We start from the raw sequence: 17209 nt of genomic DNA, 5'->3' as shown, positions 1-17209 counted from the left end.
CCACCCCATGGGGTGCTGCTCTCTCCTTCTGAGATGAAGTGCATTCTGCCTGTGGAATGTGTCTCTCTCTCAATTACCTGCTTTCATTTTACTATGGCTTGCTCTTGAATTGAATTCTTTCCTGTGCAAAGCCAAGGACCACTATCTGGTGGCCCATCTGAGGAACTCACTTTGGACCTGATCATACTTTAGTGTCCTATTTTCCTGCACCATCTTTACAAAGGAAGAGGAAAAAGGTAGTCTTCTCTTCTTCCCTACTTTTCCTTTGATTATAAAAATGTAGTCCACTTATTTCCTGAAGCAGCACCCTCTTGCCTGCTCACCTGTATCCTTCACAAGCATTCTATATTAATAAACCTTTTTCTTACCTATCACTCTGCCTCTCACTCACTGAATTCCCTCTGACTTGAAACATAAAGAATGTGAGCTTCCTTAAGTCCTGAGTGGAGTCCTGTGGTTTCAACATGTCCAAAATGGAACCTTCCAATTTTCTCCAAACCTGGTTCTCTCCAGTCTTCCCATCTCAGTAAATGATTCCTCCACCCACTCATCTTTTAAGTTCTTCCTCCAAACTGCAACCTACATCTGTCCACTTGTCACCATCAACTCAGCCACCATCACTCCTTACCTGGAATGCTTCAGTAGCTTCCTAACTCATCTCTTGACACTGTTCTTGGGCCCACAGAGTCCATCTTCCTCACAGAAGCCCGAGCAATCTATTTTTTTTTTAAACACGTAAGTCAGAGCAAATCAGAAGTCACTCTCCTGGCTCAAAATATGTCAAAAGTTTCCCCGCTGCTCTTTGAAAATGACTCTTGACTGTGAAGGCCCTATACCAGCTCCTGCCCCATTTCTCAACCTCATCTCATCCCTGCCTCACTACACTCACAGTGACCTTCTTGTTCAGCCCTCTGCATAACGCAGGCTTTTTCTCTTTCTGGAACGTTCTCTCAGCTGTTCCCTAGGCTGCCTCCTTCTCTTCCAGAACTCAAGTGTCCCCTTCCCAGATCTATATAAAGAAACCTGCTCCGTCAAAGTTTGTCTTCTCTTTTGATTGCCTGTTCTCCTTACACAGTGAAGTGGAAGTGCCAAACGAGGATAGTTCACCGCTGGATCTCTCAAGCCCACTAAGCTAGATGCTCACACATATTTGTTGAAATAATTCATTAACAGACAGCAATTTTATGTTTTAAAATATCCTGATTTGACAAAAAAGTTGTCAATTCTGTGTGGGTCATCATTTAAAAAAAAAAAAAAACGTTATTAAGTCCTGTACTCATAAATGGATGAACTAGCCTCAAGTCCCCTACAACACAGTTGTAAGGACAGCGGAAGAGGGAGGAAGAGGACAACCGCTGGGTAGCTGGCCGAGTGGCTGAGGGAAAAAGCAGATGGGAACAATCTTGGAAAGCAAACCCAAGGTGCTAAGTTGAGCACAGTCCCCTGGCCGCCATCTTGAGGGGTCATGGTGCAGATACCTCAGGGCTGACGAGGTACGGCGGGTAGGCGGTAGTCGCGTCCGCAGTGTGTAAGGCTACAAGACGCTCTAGGCTCGCACCCAATCCCGGCTCATGGGCGCCCAGATCCCGGACCGCGCTCACCTGCTCCCCCTGCCGGCGCGGGTCTTCAGGTGACTGCTCTCCTGGGCCGCAGCGGGAGTAGTGCGCGTGCGCGCAGGTGAGCGTCCCGCCCCCAGGCTTGGCCACCTGCCGTCGAAACTAGTGGATTGTTGCCCTCGGGTCGTTCCGCGGCGGGGACGCGAAACCGAGCCATGGAACAGACGTCGGGGACTCGCGAGTCCCGGGCCCGGCCGAGAGAACGGGACCCAGACCGGCATCCCCGGCCGGAACGAGACCGCCACCCTGAGAGACAGCGGGACAGAGCCGGGGACCGGCATAGGGAGAGAAACGGGGGCGGGCGGAGGGACGGGGACCGGGACAGGGAGAGGAACCGGGAACCTCGCCAGGACAGGCCCAGGGCCGGGGACCATCGCGGCGGCGAACAAAGAGTTTGGGAAAACTCCCGTCAGAGTCGGACGCGGGACGGACCCCGGCGGCCGACCTGGGACGCGGCCCCGCCCCCCTGGCCCGCGACGAGGGAAACCCCGGAGCCGCCGCCCCTGCGGAAGGAGGGCCTCGGACGCCGAGGACCAGAAAGGTGAGGTGCGGCGGCGGGGGCCCTAGATCTCGGCCCTGAGGAAGCCTGGGGCTGAGGCCCGCCTGCGGTCCCGACTACTTGTCCTAGGAAGCGGGTTTAGAGAAAGTGCCATTCTTCCCTTTTGAGCTTTTAGAGGTGACCTAAGGAGGGAAGAAGACCTTACAGTGCCCACCACCACATGCTCTACCCTCCCCCGCACACACACTTCTTGACCTGAACCCGGTTAACAAAGCAGAGACCCACTACCCTTCTCCGCTCCTCCCCGCCACTCCCAGTTGAAAGTGGCTGGGCCGGGGTTCCAGGTAGAGAAGACGAGAGGACTGCAGGACCAGAAGGGGAAGGAGTAGGAAGGAGATTGAGTGGGTGGGGTGAATCTGAGGCTCCTCCCTGATACAACCTCCCCCCCCCACCCCGCCCCCAGCACACAGACCCACACCCATGTGGTCACAGGACTGCCCCCTTGAGGCTTCAGACCCTTGTCCTGTTTTCCAAAACCAGCCCTCCCCGAAGTCCCGTTCCCCGGAGGTCCAGGCCTAATAAAGTCAGCCCAGTGAAAAGTTAATACATTAATGTGTAACCCCTTCCAGGGCTATATGCGTTTCAAAACCAGACAGCTGGGAGAAACTAGACTTTTAGCCAAAGATCTGAATGAACCTAAAACTCTGCACAGAAGGGCAGAGATTTCCCCCATCTTTGTCAGTGAGGTCCTTCTGGTCAGCTTCATTCAAATCCCATGGTTGGCTCATACCTCACCCTCCTGAATGAACACATTTTGCCATCCCTATCTTTCGAACTGAGTTCCCACAAGGCCTGTGGAGTGACAGCATCATGATGTTTTAGAAGACTTGGTGAGCTGGGAGAGAGGGTAAGGATGGAAGGAAGGAAGGAGAGGCAGTATTCCCAGGCCCCACTCTTTCTCTAGGGAAGTGGCCCTTTTCCCATTGCATGTTCTATCTAACTCCACAAAAATTACTGAATGCCCAGATTAGATGCCAGGAGACAGGCAGGTACTAGAGTGATTACCTTCTGGCTTTTGCCCTCATTCCTAGGAGGAGTCCAGACTCCTGTCTGCTGTGGGACTTGGAGGCTTTAGCCCAGTCTCTCTCCCAGTTGTGTCCACAAAGCGGGAAAGCTACTATCCTGAGTTTATGTTAAATTATCTAGAGCTAACTAACCGAGGTGTAACAAAGGGAGTGCCCGGTTACAGTCACAGGCACTGGCCATTGTTTCCCTACCTAAAGCCACACTGCGTTGTAACTGCCTGATCTAGGAGAAGCCACGAGTTCTTTTTTAAATTTCCTTTTAAAATGGTGTCCTGGGCTCCCTGACCACCACAACCACCACTACCCCTACTGGCCCCAAAGCTAGTGAAGGGAATACTTTTGCTTCTTTTGTTCACAGATAGTTGGTGTGGTTTAAAATCAAAAGCCATTTATTTGACTCTCCTCCACATAACAAGCATGTATTTAGTGGATGGGAGGCAGGGCCAGGGACTACAGAGGTCTACTCTGGATGTCCATAGGACACTGATAAGTAAACAGGCCAATTTGCAGCACATTTGAAATGTGCTGCTCCAGGGAAACCGATTCAGAGAGAACTGAGTTGGGGCCCTGATTGGGCTCTGGAATGTTTGCTGGAGGAGACAGACTCAAAGCTGAGTTCTGGAGAAGAAGCTCCAGACTGTCTCTCATGGTGACCTAGAGGCATGGGAATGCAGATCATCTGTTGGGGCAGGGAGAGGGGCAGTTCACTATGGCTGGGTCTGTAAAAGTGAGATTGTGAGTGGAGAATGATGAACAAGGGCCCTCCTGCACTGTGCTTAAAGTTTGGACTTTATGGATTTTGAACCCAAAAGATACATGATGAGATCTGTGCTCTATAAGAATCCCTGGAGCCCATGTAGTAGAATGCAGCCCCCACCATTCACCACAGAATCTTGGACAAAAGCCCAGGATGTGCTGGATAAAGTGATGGGGAAGGTTGGGAGTGGGGCATGAGGAGAAGGAACAGAATAGAATATGCCAGGGCTGTCAGAAGAAGAGGGAGAGCTATGATGTCCAAAGTTGTCTGTACCACCAGAGCCTAGAGAATTGCTGCTGATCCACCTGTTTCCAAAGTAACAAGGGAAGGAAGAGAATGCCAGCCTGGACATCAGTCTTGTGAATGCAAACTAGTTTTGAAGAGAGCCCGTCCTCAATGAACTGAAAAGCTCCCCCAAGTGGTTCCCAGCTACCTGTTCAATAGCCACCCTCCCCGCTTCCCCAGCAGGCCAACAAGCCAGCATGAGAGGTAGGGCTCAGAATTACTAGGATAAGTGATGTACTTATCAGAATTGGGCCAAGTGTTTGAACACCGTGTGGAGCCACTAAGCCAGAAAATTCTCTGGAGTATAAAAACTGTGGCAGATTTTCTATTCTGTGCATTCTTTAACCTCTGGGCCCAGCATGAGGTGCTCAGAGTTCTAATACTGAACAAGCTATTGAATTTGAAGCCTGCTAATGGCCATGTATGTGTTTGGTTATAGTGAACCCACTTCAGGGAGATACCCACTCTCGAACCCCCAACCTGGACTACAGGAAGCGGTATATTACCAGTCAGAGGCTGAAGGGCTCCTGGAATGCCACAAGTGCAGATACCTGTGCACTGGGAGAGGTGAGCCATTTTGAAGGCAGACCATTTACTTACCTTTGCTGGTGGTCCTGGAAGGGGTCCAAACTGGTGGGGCAAAAATTCAAGCAGGCTTCCCTTTTGATTTCCTAGCATTTTTGTTTTCATACCCACATGAGGATCACATTTTCTAAAAAACAAAAAACAGGTGGCCGGGTTTCCCATGTTTCTTCTCGGACATGCCTAGGGGTGGTGAGGCAGCTATGCCTGCAGTGTTCAGGCTGCAGATGGACCTCCAGGCAGAGCCAGCTCTGAGCTGCCAGCTGTCAGAGTGGGGCTCATCAGGCAAGGTGGTCAGAATCAGAGAGGGAAGATGACCTGGAGATGGCAGACAGGTTGAGCTCATGCCACAGGACAGGAGATCTGATGCCCAAACATGCCTTCATGGCTTTTAAATGTTGTTGACTGAAACCCACAGTAAGAAATACACACACATCATGAACCAACTTCTGTCCTGTTCTGTGTCATTAAAAAGAAAAAGCCACACTTAAGGGACTTCCCTGGTGGTCCACTGGTTAAGACTTCCAATCCCAGTACAAGGGACCTGGGTTCGAACCCTGGTCAGGGAACTAGATCCCATATGCTGCACCTATGAGTTTGCATGCTGCAACAAAGATTGAAGATCCTGCGTGCTGCAACTAAGACCCGGCACAGTCAAATAAATAAAGGTAAAATAAAATTAAATATTAAAAAAAAATACTTCTTAGAATCCACAGTTTGAAGAACTGTGATTTTAAATAATATTATGTGTCAGCTCCAAATGTGGTTTTCCAGAGTTTCCATCCTAGCACCAGGCCTGGCCTTGCCAACAATGAAGAAAATCAGGTTTGTCAGGGTGAGTCCTTATGGCTCACATGATTTGGTGAGAAACTTACCTCAGCTGCCTATGACTAAGAGGGGAAAACTTCTCAACCGGAGGGGGAGAAATCATGAAGTTTATACCTGAAAGTGTCCCTTAGAATGATTACAGTGAGATATGTTGTTATAGGATTACGTAGAACTCTCATTGAAGAGCTCTAGGTAATCCGGGTACAACAATCCTCACTCTAGTTTACATATGTTGGCACACCCCATTGCTTTTAATTATCTCAACAACTCCTGAGGCTCAGAGAGGTACAGTAAGTTATACAAAGTCACACAGCTGTGAAGTAGAAGAGCTGGAATTGAAACTTAGAGCTAATGCTAAGGCCTGATATGGTTTATGTGCTTGACCTTCTTTTCTTGATGATATAAACAGTAGGAACAAGCCAGAGGCTGTTTAACAGGTTTCTCTCTAGAGGTATTCTTCTTTGATGATTGATTTACCAAGAGAGAGGAGAGGGCCGAGCTTGAGGCCCCTGATTTAGCTTTGGTTGCTTCTGGTTATTTGGCTTTGGGCCTAGAGGTTGGGTTTCTGAGTCAAGATAGTGAAAGGATGGCTCAGCAGTCAGAAGCTAACAAATGAGGGCTCATAAAGATCTCTGGACACACAGGGACCCGTATATAAACAGTGTTGTATTGTTTTGAGAGCAGCAGTCATTGAACACCAGGAACTTGTCTCAGCAGGAAAGGCACACCTGTGTAAAGGTCACCTGAAGAATTTCAGCCTTGTCTTAGATCTTCTGTGACTTCTTTTCCTTGTCGGTGAAATCACGTCCTCCTCCTCCAGCAAACAGGCAAAGAGGGGAGGCAGCTATGGCTCCAACTTCTTAGGGAGACCCTGCAGTTTGGGCTGAATCACCCTTAAAAAGTTCAGTGGAACACTGACAAAAAGAGATAAGCCCTGAATCCACGGTTTTGGGCAAGACTCCTCAGCTACCAAAATCTTTAAAGGCTGAGGATAAAGATCAGCTAATAAGCAAGTACAAATGTTACATGTTTATATGAGATCACTAGGAATCCTGTGTGTGTATAGGCTGTGCTATGGGTTTATTATTTGGAGGGATGGTGAGGAGTTACAGGTTCCCTGGGAAGGAGATACATCGCCTGCTCTTCTCCTGGCTCCCTCTGATTTGCATTTGGAACAGCTTCTCCTTTCCCTTTTTGTCCTTTTCCTCTTCCTTTAGACATCATAATGGAAAAGATCATAAGAGGAGAATTAGACCAGTGTAACAAGGAGAGTGTGTGTGGTTTTTTAAAAAGTAATGTTTGCATTTACCTTGCAGCCTTACCTGCAAACCATCCTTAAAAATTTAGTTTCTCTCTCCATACATTATAATCTCTATTGTCAGTGGTGTTGTCTGTCATTCAGAGCCTAGAGGTTTAGTTCTGAGATGGCTTCTCACTGCCCATGGCATTGACTTGTGACCATGCTGAAAAGGTTCAGGGGGACAATTGTGGAGATTTTGCCCCTTAACTTGCATTCTCAATCCCCCAGTACCCTTGCATTCTCAGTATCCTTACCCAGTGCTTATGGAACTGAGCCTATGTCAAGATTTCAAACCATGGCTGACTTTAAGAGTGTTAACTCATTAACAGGTCTGAAATATTCAGCCAGAATCAGAGGAATGAATGACCTGAAATGCATAACTGCTTCTTAAGAGAGAGGTGCTGACTCAGTGAACCAGATCCTTTAAGGGGCGAGTAAAGCCTAGAGACGCTCTGGGCTTTTATTTTTAAAAATGTGCTACCAGACATCTCCCCCATCCCTGGTGATTGTTTTCTGGTTCTATTTAAAACTACAACAGGAATAAGGAGTTTGTGGAGGCTCTGTCCTTTCCAAACTCTACTAGGAAATACATAGCATATATCTGCTCCCATATAGCAAAATACTGGGAAAAGCCTAAATATCCTTTACTTTAAAATTATTTAAATACATTGTGGCATCCTATAATCCTTTAAAAATATAAATAAATTTATATTTGCTATGGTAGAAAAACTGTCCACACTATATTAAATGAAAAAATGGGTTATATAATAGTAGAGAGAAGAGAACCCTCTTCTTATTTAAAAACAAATAAGTAGCAAAAATTATGCACATGTGGCAGAAAAGTCCAAAAGAAAAAAAAATGGTAACAGTGGCTTCTCCAGTTTTATTGATTGGACTTTAGATCATTTTTATATTATATGTTTGTTTCATCTAGATTATCTTTTTTTTTTTTTTTACTATCAGTGTGTGTTACTTTTATAATTAAATAAAACAGTAATGCCATTTGCATTTTGGAGGGGGAATGGCAGAGTGTAAACATAATACTTGAGAGAGGTTGGTTTCAATTAGCGAATGTGCAAGTGTAACACACCTTCATGCTTAGACCACCTGGTGGTTGCTGTTTAGCTGACTCTTTGGGACCCCATGGACTATAGACCAGCAGGCTCCTCTGTCAATGGAATTTTCCAGGCAAGAATATTGGAGTGGGTTGCCATGTCCTTCTCCAGGGAATCTTCCCAACTTCCAGGGATTGAACTAGTGTCTCCTGCATTCGCAGGCAGATTCTTTACCACTGAGCCACCAGGGAAACCCTAGACCAACTGGACCCAGGCCCAAAATCTGGTTCTGTAAAAGCCAGGGAGATGCAACAGCCTGATCCTACAGTCAGCTGACCCACTAGAACCATGCCAGCACATACAACTCCCAGCTTTGTATTATGAAGAGAAAAAGAAGCCATACACAAAAGAGCACATAACTGTGTGATTCCATCTGCATGAAATGTGAGAAAGACAAACCTAGTTTCTAATGGCAGAGAGCAGATCAGTGGTGGCCTGAGGAGGAGGGCGAGCGGTTGACCCCAAAGGGTTTTAGGGAACTTTCTGGGAGGGTGAAAACAATCTATATCTTGATTATGATTACATAATCACATTTGTAATACTCTTTTGTATTTTGTATCTTTGCATACACATTTGTCATACTCTTACCAAGCTGTGTGCTTAATGCAGGTCATTTTGTTGTGGATAAGGCATATCACAATAAAACTGACTTTAAGGAAAGCAGCCAGCTTTGGTAGAAAGCTGGGGCTCTTTGATTGTCCAGGACAGTGCAGCCAAGGATCCTGAAAAAATCCAGCTCTGGGAAAGTATCACAGCCCAGACTTGCTCTTTGAAAGTGAAAATGCTAGTGGCTCAGTCGGGTCTGACTCTGCGATGCCATGGACTGTATAGCCCACCAGGCTCCTCTGTCCATGGGATTCTCCAGGCAAGAGTACTGGAGTGGGTTGCCATGCCCTCCTCCAGGGGATCTTCCCAACTCAGGGATCAAACCCAGGTCTTCTGAATTGCAGGCAGATTCTTTACCATCTGAGCCACTACTTCTTGAGCTAAAGTCTAAGAACAGTAAATTATGTTTTACTGTTTAATTATATTTAATTCAGTAATTAATTAACTTAATCTTTCCTATCTCTGGTACTTGTGAACCACGATTAATATTTTGATGGATAACTTCCATGCTTTTTTCTGACTTCATTATAATTTTTAAGCACTATGTTACAATCTTTTTCAAACTTGGAGAAGTTTCCTCTTCCAAACTGAAAGAAAATGAAAGTTGCTCAGTTGTGTCCAACTCTTTGCAACCTCATGGACTATATACAGTCCGTGGAATTCTCCAGGTCAGAATACTAGAGTGGGTAGCCTTTGCCTTCTCCAGGGGATCTTCCCAACCCAGGGATCAAATACCCAGGTCTCCCGCATTGCAGGTGGATTCTTTACCAGCTGAGCCACAAGGGAAGCAAACTGAAGATGGCCACAAAGCATCTAAAGAGGACGTAATTATAGTTTCAGTCTTTCTGACAGGGCAGGGCTAGGGCAAAGAATCTTCTTGCCTTCCATAAACAACATCTTTCTTCCTGCTCCCTGGCCTGACTTCTTCCCTCATCGTCCTGCAGCCACCTGGACCGGCTGCTTTGCTGTTTTTAGAGTTACCCTTTTCAGTCCAAAGTATCTCTGACATCGTTTCTGGAGGCCATGATTCCCTGCTGCCATCTAGTGCTAATCCTGCAGCTTTGGCTGCTCAGGCCTTCCCAGGGCAAGAAGAAAGAGCTGGCTGTGGCATGAGCTGCCACGGGGAAGATAAGCCTTTAGGTGGAAGTCTTCAAGTGTAAAACAGTATCTCTCAAAATGGTAACACACCCTTCTTTTGCAGCCTGCTGCCAAATGCTGGAGGTTCTCCTGAACTTGCTGATCCTGGCCTGCAGCTCTGTGTCTTACAATTCCACGGGGGGCTACACGGGCATCACCAGCCTGGGGGGCGTTTACTACTACCAGTATGGAGGGGCTTACAGTGGTTTCAGTGGTGCTGATGGGGAGAAAGCGCAGCAGTTGGACATTCAGTTCTACCAGCTAAAGCTGCCCACGGTCACTGTGGCGATGGCCTGCAGCGGAGCCTTCATGGCCTTCTGCTGCCTCCTCCTCACCCTGGGCGTTCTGCGGGTGCCGTGGCACTGTCCCCCATTGCTGGTGATTGAAGGTGTGCTGCACGTGCTCATTGCCGGGGCATACATCCCGGCCTTGTACTTCTATTTCCACAACCTCTCGGCTGCCTACGCCTCTCCCGTGTGCAAGGAGAGGGAGGCGCTGTACCAGAGCAAAGGATACAGTGGCTTCAGCTGCAGTTTCCATGGGGGAGACATTGGTGCTGGAATCTTTGCTGCCCTAGGCATTGGGGTCTTTGCAGTGGGGGCCGTGCTGGCCATCAGGGGTTACCAAAAGGTCAGGAAGCTGAAGGAGAAGCCTGCAAAAATGTTGGAGTTTTAGGCCTTTTAAAACATTCTGCCAAACTTGAGTGATGGAAGTTACTCTGAACTACCGTCTTTCGTGGAATGCTTTGTTGTAGAACTTGCCAGCCCTCTGGAGGTAAACAGTCCAGCTTTGGTTTACTGGGCTGAATTCCAGGGTACTTGGAACAGCACCACCAGATGTAATAAACCCTGGTTCTGGAGCCCTCTGTTGGTGAGGGACTGACCAAAATGACTTTAAAAAACAAAATGAAAATAAAACAATAAAAACACACCAAAACCAGAGCCCAGGAGCCACAAGGAAAAAGCATGTGCTTTGGCAAAATGCATTCTTCATTGAATAAAGGGAGATAACCAAGGGTACTTGAAGAACCTTATCCTCAGTGTGCATGAAAAGCCACATAGACATGAAAAAACATTTCAACCTTAAGTCCTCTAAACACAGCTGTCTCAAGCAGATTAGCCTCACATTTTTTCCTCACTGAACTCTAGGTTCTTCACTTCCTTAATGCTTTGCGTGAGGGTGGGTGGGGATGCTGGGGAGACCACTTCTGTGAGATTTAAGTTGGAGGAGATGTGGGCTGAGGAAAGAGGAATCAGATTATTTCACTGGGTTACAAAAGAGGTTTTCTAACAAGCCCCCTTACAATGGCCTTGAAAGCTCAATACGTTTTTTGTACCTCTTGTAAATGTACCATTGTACGACAGATTCAACTCAACAACCAGAGTTCAGGATCCATCCAGAATCAAAGAATGTAAAATCTTTCCCAGCACAAGAATGCTACTTTTGGCCAGACAACCTCGTGGGTACTTAATGCATGTTAAATTAGGACTTATGGCCCATTATAATATATTCTTGGTACAAGTGAATATGTTCTTTGCTTTATGTAACACCAATAAAAATCCAAAGAAAAATTTTTGATTTGGAGGTGATGGTTCTCTTTACATTTATAATATTATTTCCTTACTTGGCACATTTAAAAGGTGAGTTCGATTTGGGTTTACAAAAGGAAATACATATATTTGCTTGGATATGATTAGAAAACTTCTTGAAGAATATATAAGAAAGTATTAACAGTATTTGCTTCTGCAGAGGAGTTTTAATTTGATTAGCCACAAAAGCAGCCTCACCCAAAAAAGATGTTGTTTTACAACAAAAATCTATTTGCTTCAGTTTTCATTTTCCTCTACAGCTTATCCCTAACTGCTAGCTCTAGTGGTGGTTGTTGTTTAGTTGCTAAATCCTGTCCAACTCATGGCTACTCCATGGACTGTAGCCCACCAGGCTCCTTGTAGGCCACTCTTTTCTTTTCTCCTGATGTCTGTGTATCTTTCTGCACTAACCACATGCTTGGAAATACTTGAACCTGTTCATTGTTTTCAGCAAAGCCAGGTAGGTCTGGCTGGTGCTCTGAGTAATACCCAGTGGCCATATTTCTTCATCATTGGACCCAGCAACAGACCGTTATTCCTCTTGCTTGTTGCAGTCAATGGAGTGGTTGACAAGATCTAGATATGTTCCATTCCAGGCTGGCAGATATGTGCTCTGTGTATTATGACTCTGCTGTTTTGGCAGAATCTGTCCCAGAAGGAGGTTCAGGCTGCCCCCATCTTGTATTAGCACAGCATTCCTGCTTCCCTTCAGAGGGTGAGAGATTAATTGCATGCAGAAGGGAAACCAAGGCAGAGAAAGGTATGGTTAGGGGAGGTAGCTACTCCCTGTGAATTAGAATGATCTCTGGGTCAATTCGCTGTAGGGAGAGAGTAGCCAGTAGTTTATGGTGCCTGGGATAGGAGTATGCAGTTCTGGTCTAATGTTATTTTCAGATTTAAATTAGAGGAATGTAGCTTCTCAATCTCAGAGTCCTTAATTATTGCCACTTCTGTCCTGTGGACCTCCTTGGAATTTGTGTGGGCCCAGCAGGAGATGGAATCAGCAAGCCCAGTAGCTGTTGCCTAAGTACTTTAGACACACTGGTCTTTAGCTGCTCAGTTTATAAACATTGTGTTACTCCTTTGTGTACTAGAGAGTTTTTCTGATTTCTGGGAATTCATGCTTTTCGTAAACTTGTCCCATTTCCTAAATCTCTTACTAATCCTCTTTCATTTTATAAATGTTACTAGGTAGCATCACCATCCAGTTGCATAACATTTTATGATTTTCCAGGTATTTTTCACATACTTGCTTTCATCTGGGCCTCACCCCAGCCCTGTGGGATAAGACAGACAAAAGAAGGCATTACTTTCATTTATTTGTCAGATGAGGCATGGTCACAAGGCAGCAAGGAGTGGGGGAGTGAGCCTGTGCTCCCGCTCTAAGTTCTTATTCTTTCCTCTTTGTTCTCATCCCTGACACCTGAGGGAACCACAGGAGACCTTCTCCCAGAAATATGCCTCCTGAGAGGCTGAGGTCCCCTTCAGGGAGAAATAAAGGGTGAAGGGTGACTCTGGACAAGATGACATTTATCTCCATTCACCTGCTGGTGTCTCCTGCCTCATGGCATTTGGGGGTTCCTTAAACTTGTAAGAATCCCCCAGGTAACAGGCTGGGTATCCAGCATTAGGCTCCTGGTTGAGTAGACTGGTCCACCCACAGGTGGGCTTGGAGGCCACGTCACAGGGCGCGGGGACCCTGTTGGAGATGATCTGAGAACATCTGTAGGAAGAGTCAATGAAAAAAGCATGATGCAGAGCAGTGTGTGTGGTGTGCTCCCCATGACACTAGCAGGGGAAGGGGGCGGTGAAATTCAGCCTTGACTATTTTTATTTGCATAAAGGAACACTGGAAAGTTGTATTAGAAAACACTGAAAGTGGTTGGGGGTAGAGAACAGGGTGCACAGTGACATGGGTGAATTTCTTTCAGTTTACAACCTTTTATGTCATTTCTATTATTTTAAAACCTTAAAATTTGAAATAATTATACCTTCACGGGACACTGCTCACACAGCACTGCACTGCGCTGCATGGCATGGGCTCGGTTTACCCCAGAGGTGACCAGAGTACAGTATCACAACCAGGAAACTGCCGGTCTTCAGAGCTCTGGTTTAGGATTGACCAGTTTATATGCGCTCGAATCTGTGTGAGTGTAGGTCTCTGAGGTTTTATCGCACGTGTAGGTTCGTGTGAGCACCACCACAGTCAGTTGCAGAACTACCGCATCATCAGGCATCTCTCTGGGCCCCCACTCACAGTCCCACCCCTCCCCTCCCCCACCCCCACTCATCCCTATCCTCCAGCAACCATGAATCTGTTCTCATTTTGAGGCTGTTATATAAATGGAATCATACAGTACGTAACCTTTGGAGTCTGGCTTTTTCTTTTTTTCACTCATGATGAATCCCTTGAGATCCATCCGAGCTGTCCCAAGTATCAACTGCTCATTCCTTTGCACCTCTGAGTAGAGTTTCCCCTTGGGAGGGCTGTACCAGATTGTTTAACCGTTCGTCCATTGGAGGGCATTTGGGTTTGCTGTGACATCTGTATACATGTTTTTGTGTAGACCTAGGTTTTCATTTCTTTAGGATGAATGCTCAGGCGTACAGGTTGCAAAGTCATATGGTAAGTGTATGTGTAGTTTGTCAAAACCTTTTCCACAGTGGCATTTTGATTTTTCAAATGTGAGTACTAAAACAAAATAAAAAACGGGGACTTCCCTGGAGGTCCAGTGGTTAAGACTCCGTGCCTCCACTCCAGGAGGCATGGATTTGATCTCTAGTCAGGAAAGTTCCACATGCCACATGGTGTGGCCAAAAAGAAAGCCCACCCTAGATGAACCAACCCCCCCCCACCCCAAAACCAAGGATGCTAATGTTGAGTCTGTGTCCTCCCAATCAGCTCACCAATGTTATTTCTCTTGTCTGACCTAGGGAGCTTTCCTGGGTGAGTGATCAGTGTTAAATCCCCCATCTCTCTCCTCCTAGGTGTGATACAGATAGTGGAGGTGATACTGAATGGGATGGTTCTCATGTGTATCGTGGCCTCCTACTTTGTCCTGGCCGGATTCAGCGCCAGCTTTGCCAGCGGCGGCGGCTTTGGGAACAACTATTACTCACCATTTGAGGGCACCGAGCTGGAGCAGGTTCGGCAGCTGGACCAGCAGTACACAATCCTCCGGGCACCCCTGATATATGGCGGCGTGGCTGTTTCTCTGGGGCTCGGTGTCCTCACCTTGGGTGTTTTACTCCAAGGAGCCAAAAGTCTACACAAACTGCCGGGGAAGTGGCTCCTCCTGGAGGCCGCCTTCAGCCTCCTGGCGGCAGTGGGCTACTGCGTGGGCATCGGCATTTACCTCCACGCAGCCTTGCAGATCAATACCACAGACACTTGCAGGACAAGAGAGAGGGTCTATGCCCGCAAGGGTCTCACCTGGATGAACTGCCAGCTGGCAGGCACTGATGGAGCGGCTGCCACCTTTGCTTGTCTTCTGGTGGTGATGTATGGCGCCAGCGTGGTGCTGGCCCTGCGGAGCTACCGAGAACAGAAGCAGTACAAGGACAGCCAGGAACAGCAGAGAAATTACAATGATGTACCAGAATACGTGTGGTCTGGAGTACTCTGAGATCCACTGGAACCTAAAGTTTCAACCCACCTTGTTTCTCTAAAAAAGATGGGTCCATTAAAATCGCACTTTACACATTTGTGGTTTTCACATACTTGATTTCATAAATGCTCCCTCTGGAACCAATACAAAGCTAGATGATCATCTCATTTTTCTATCTGTGTCTTTGTTGGCTGAGAGTGTGCAAAAAATACCTCCACCTTTGCTACTCAGCAACATTGGGAAGTCTGCATATATGCTTATGGTTTGGCTCTCTTGCCAAATGGTAAGGTAATAATAATAGCTTAAATAATAGCCAGAGGAATTTTGAAAGATGAAAATAACACGTCAGGCAGTAGCAGGCAGTAGAAATATCTTGCCTGTCTGAACTAAAGTCATTAAGAAAAACATGCCATTTCCCCCTGTATATGATCCCAGGGAAGTGATTTTAAAGCCTTTGTGTGGTTAGATTTCAAAGGTGTAATTCCATTCTGACTCTCTCCTAGAAGAAAACTCTCCTGCCCACTAGATAAGATAGTGTGCCATGACCCCAAGAAGCCTTCCTCCATTAGAGATTGGGGGCTGGATCCCTGATACCCGAAGGCAAGTGCTTTTAGCATGCATGGTCCTCCTCAGGATTCCTGCGTTAGGGCTCAGAGAAGATGGTTTTTGCCAGCTTTCCAGGTTAGTTTCTTTTTAAAGTTATTTGATTGGAATTCACTTTCCTGGAAGATTTTATCATTTCCTAAAATACGAGGCCTCCAAACAGTGAGAAATAATTCATGAACCTCTTAAAACATGTTATTCAGCTGAATGCAAAGATAAAGCAGATGATTTTCAGGGAATATTCAGGTATATTGGAGGCATCTTTATTTCTGCATCCCTTCCAGTGCCCTACAGATTAGGCCTTCAAAGGTTAATTATAAATTCTTCATGATCCTGAATTGTTTCCATAATATAACAGTTCATTAACACAGAATCTCAAAAATAAAAGTTCTTTTGATAATTTTAATCTAAAATTTTATAGCTGTTCTTATACATTACAACTAGTCTCAGATATTCAGTTCATGTGGGATGCAACTAGAAATATTATTATATATTTTCTAGTTGCCATCTTTTTTCAAAACTTACTTTCATGAGATTAAATAAATTCAAACTGAATTTTTAGTACATTTCTAAAAACAGAAATTTTGACATAAATCTCAGACTGTCTACATACAGTTAGTAAGAAATCAGCCAACATAAGCCTGTTTCAACGTATGCCAAAATGACAATGAAAACAACTGTCAACATCATCTCCTCTGACATGGGTTGGACATTTTTACTCCTGCAGGTTTGCTAGCTCTTCTCCCTGGAATATACCATCTTTCCTCTCACCTCTTTAATCCTTCCTACTCTTAATTCTTATAAAACCTATCCCAGGCAAAGGATCAAAACTAAATCTTGTATAGAAACCGGGGGTGGGGGTGGGGTGGGGGGGTGGAATCTAGATGATACTTTTACAAAAATAAAGCTTGGAGAAGAACAATCAACTAGAAGTCCACGTTGTGACCTTAAAATACAAACACCTATGCCACAGAACAAAGCTTCCCCTCCACCACCTTAGTTAGCCCAAGGCAGTTTTCACTGACTGGCAAGACAGGTTTAACAGCAGCAAAAATCCGAACGACCCATTTCCTACCCTAAACACCCCCCACCCCCACCCCCAACCCGCCAAAACTTCCAAACTGAAGTGTGTCCTAAGTAGATCTTTGCCATGTCTGGGTCAGGGGCTTGGGAAAACGAGGACTTCCGCCTCTGTGACCCCCATATTGTGCCCAGACCCAGCTATACAGCACTGCTCCGATTCAGCTCCTCTCATCACTACAGTAACACTCCATCACATTCAAAATGCCTTAGCCAAACTTGCCTTACTACCACTTGTCAGATCAGTTGGTCAAGGTTTCTTCTATTTCACATATGAGACGAAGGCTCAGGAAGGCTAAGTGGCTCACCCAGTGGTCGATGTTTCACTGTCACAACTGCTCAGTGCCAGGTCCAGTGCTGAGCCAAGGAAGTATTTGTTGGCATCATCTCATTTTAACTCATAGCTGATGAGACTCATTTCCACTTAACAATCAAGGGAAAAAACTATGCCTTGGGGACATGAACTTGCCTAAAGTTACATCTTTTTTAAGTAGCTGAGGCAAAACTCAGACCCCCGTG

The 17209-nt window shown here is 46.1% G+C and overlaps 1 protein-coding gene across 2 annotated transcripts; it reads left to right on the top strand.

Annotated features, from left to right (window-relative positions):
• The first annotated feature begins 1676 nt into the window (after window positions 1-1676).
• Window positions 1677-16691, top strand: MARVELD3 (MARVEL domain containing 3). 2 transcript variants are annotated; one of them, XM_065925700.1, is made up of 3 exons: window positions 1677-2157; window positions 4682-4809; window positions 9875-10998. In XM_065925700.1, the coding sequence occupies exons 1-3, from the start codon at window positions 1772-1774 to the stop codon at window positions 10483-10485; spliced, it is 1125 nt and encodes a 374-aa protein (XP_065781772.1). In that variant the 5' UTR covers window positions 1677-1771; the 3' UTR covers window positions 10486-10998. The 2 variants fall into 2 exon arrangements, with proteins under 2 accessions (XP_065781772.1, XP_065781771.1); XM_065925699.1 differs by lacking the exon at window positions 9875-10998 and adding an exon at window positions 14388-16691 and having other exon boundaries at window positions 1679-2157.
• The last annotated feature ends 518 nt before the right edge of the window (window positions 16692-17209 follow it).

This window comes from Muntiacus reevesi, chromosome 2 (genome assembly GCF_963930625.1).
Source record: "Muntiacus reevesi chromosome 2, mMunRee1.1, whole genome shotgun sequence".
Classification (NCBI taxonomy): Eukaryota; Metazoa; Chordata; class Mammalia; order Artiodactyla; family Cervidae; genus Muntiacus; species Muntiacus reevesi.
The sequence above is the reverse complement of the archived record's forward strand: the minus strand, read 5'-3'. Positions and strand labels throughout refer to the sequence as shown.

What these genes read in the sequence shown, in the direction of transcription:
- MARVELD3 (XM_065925699.1), top strand. Translation starts at nt 1,772, where the DNA reads ATGGAACAGACGTCGGGGACTCGCGAGTCCCGGGCCCGGCCGAGAGAA. An exon ending in GGACGCCGAGGACCAGAAAG is followed by an intron (nt 2,158 to 4,681) that starts GTGAGGTGCGGC and finishes GTTTGGTTATAG; the next exon opens with TGAACCCACTTCAGGGAGAT. An exon ending in ATACCTGTGCACTGGGAGAG is followed by an intron (nt 4,810 to 14,387) that starts GTGAGCCATTTT and finishes CTCTCCTCCTAG; the next exon opens with GTGTGATACAGATAGTGGAG.